Here is a 2772-nt window from a genome sequence, read left to right as displayed (position 1 = left end):
CAAACGGTTTAACTGGATGGATAGCTAGCTCAGTGCTATTGAGACCCTTTCAGATAGAATGTGAATATTCTTTGATGAATTGACCCCAATCCCAATTTCCTAAATCTCAAGAGGTAAAGGCAGCTATGAATAGAATAGGAAACCTCACAAGGGTCTATAATAAGAATAATACGCTTTATTCATAATTGACATTTTGCAGCGCTGATCTGCTCAGGTCGTTCCAGAGTCCAGGAGCTCTGACAGAAAAGGCTCGGTCTTCTTTGTGTTTGGACCTGGACTTTGGAAGGACCTTCAGCGATGCCTCTGAGGATCTCAGGGTGCGGCACGGGGGATGTAAACCCGGAAAGTATAGGAATTCTTCGTTACTCGACTAACCTCGTAAGAACCATGTTGGTGGATAAGAGTGTTGAGGTTGTTTTTCATGTCTGAAAAATGTCTCTTTAAGCCTAAAATTGGTTCATAATTTGAGAAAACATAGTTCACATAAGCCTCAGTGAATTCAGGACGTCTACAGATATTTCTGTCACAATATTCAATGTAGAATGAACATTTTGTCTCATCATTGCATGCCTTATATTTGTTGCCTTTACAACGATAGCGGCAAAATCTTTTTCTGAAAGCAGTAGTACAACCCATTTTGAACCACTTGATCCGTGAGACTCACACAAAGTGCAAATGTACCACGACCAATCGTCTGAACACCGGTGTATCAGAACCAGAATGCATTGAGATGAAATCCTGTTAGCTCACTCACATATAAGCAGGAGGACCATATCAACAACCAATCAGGCCTCTGCAAAGTGAGGCGTATTTGCTGACTCTTCTCTAAAGTCCCAGTGTGTCTAAGGTCCAGATCCCAGCCCCAGAACGAAGGTTTAACCCTTCACTCTACTCTTTGACATATAACATTATAATAATAACAATAATAATCCTTATATTTATTATAGCGCTTTATCAATGACTCAAAGCACTTTACAAATACAGATCATACATACATGTAAATGGTCATTGTACTGTGGCATACCCACATGAGCAATGTCAGTGGTGAAGTGTCTCTGCCCGAGGACACAACGCAGGATGACGAGTTTCAACTCCTTGATCAATGCACTGCGCACACCACGCCCTTCACACCTCAGAAAAATGTCACGGGAGGGCGATTTACTCAAGTACACTTTGTATATTCCAGGTATAAATCGGACGGTGTGTGACAAGATACCCATAGGAAGACAAAAATATCAGGTGAAGCTGTCTTGCCTCAAGGACACAACGACCTGAAAGCAAGATGGCGGCAGACGTCGAACTGGAAGTGTTCCCCAGACACCTCCCTTAATCACTGAAGGATCCAAACGCACAGACCACTGCGCCCACCCGTCGCCAATAATAATGTCATTGTTTCTGCACCCGAGGAGTATGGATTGGGCAGTCAGGCCCCTGAGATTAATGCAGAGTTAAGCAGAAACATGTCCAAATAGCAGGTTGTTGCAACAATCGAAAGAATTATAAACTACGTGACCAGAATGTGATTAAATGCAGTATTTATTCCAACCGCGGTGTGAGGGTGTTCCAGTCAAATGTAACCATTAAACTCTAGATCCAGGAAAGACGTTGATTTCTGGTATGTTGTCAGAAAACGTTAATTGACACGAGTGACATTAAATGGACTAGAATTCCTTGGAATTTGTAATGTAAGGTGGCTTTGGATAAAAGCTGCGCAGCGAAGATGAAATTAATCAGTTTATGATGTGTGAAAATAGCAGAGCACAGCACTGATTGTAAAAATCACAGATTAGACGGACGCACCCAGTAAAGAGAGACAGACCGGAGAAGACAAGGGACGTAAAGAAGTACTCCATACATGGGACAGAGATCGGATGCAAGGAGAGCGGCTGCTGGTCTTTGTTATTCTCAGCTTAGGTAAATGAACTGTTGTGACCACTCTGACATGCACCTCAATGTGTCTACCTTTCGCACATTTATTTACAACTAGGGAGACACGAAACACGCAGCGGACCACCAAACTGCATTCTGTCGTGCAGGTGTGCCCAGGTGTGCAGGTTGGGTAGACATGGCGACACATAATGCTGCTCAGGTCAGGGTATGGTGAGACTCCTACAGTGGTCTGAACACAGTCTCAGCAATGAGCTGTTGCGAGACATTAGTGTCACCATGAAGACTTCGGGCACCGTTACATTCTAGTTGCACATGACCCGAGTGCACCACCAGGAGGGCACCAGCGACCACAACACTGAGCTCTGTCATCGGCAACACACGACGCTCTCCACCTCGCTCGCCTTGCAGACCCTCAATAACACAACATTCCAAGGCAGTTGTTTGGTGACTAGCTTTCTGTCAACAATGAAAAACATCACAATCAATCCTGAACGAGTAAACGCGTACGCCATTCCCTGGTTTTAGTAATCAAACGAAAAGAAACTCAGAATAGATTGATCGTGTGTATCCTTCTGCACTGAAAATATTGCTGCTCGCAGAGAATAAGTGTGTTGAACCAATAATGGACAAACAAGGCTGTTTTCACCTTTGAAATAAGTTGCAAAAATCTGCCATAGAACAAGGTGAACATAGCCTGGTAAGATTTGCTTGAGATTAACGAACCGCCGTTTTAAACAAGTCACAGTCGGCACCAATGAGAATAAATTAATCGGTGAAGAACTCACTCTACCTTCGAACACTATTCATCGTTTACCAACAGAATCAGGAAAATGACTGTTTACAACATAAAAGCTGCAAATGCTCAACAATTTTCCTGTTTTT

At 43.2% G+C, this 2772-nt stretch overlaps 1 protein-coding gene across 1 annotated transcript in view; it reads left to right on the top strand.

Annotated features, from left to right (window-relative positions):
* The first annotated feature begins 1028 nt into the window (after positions 1–1028).
* Positions 1029–2772, top strand: part of LOC104957997 (dynein heavy chain 8, axonemal-like) — a 6225-nt gene continuing 4481 nt past the window's right edge. Inside the window, exon 1 of the mRNA XM_010785691.1 lies at positions 1029–1166. Coding sequence (XP_010783993.1) covers positions 1029–1166 — 138 coding nt within the window. The remainder of the gene's footprint in view (positions 1167–2772) is intronic.

The sequence above is a fragment of the Notothenia coriiceps genome, unplaced genomic scaffold (genome assembly GCF_000735185.1).
Source record: "Notothenia coriiceps isolate Sejong01 unplaced genomic scaffold, NC01 NC01_scaffold00028133, whole genome shotgun sequence".
Lineage (NCBI taxonomy): Eukaryota > Metazoa > Chordata > Actinopteri > Perciformes > Nototheniidae > Notothenia > Notothenia coriiceps.
Note: the sequence above shows the minus strand (reverse complement) of the source record. Positions and strands in the feature narration are given on the sequence as shown.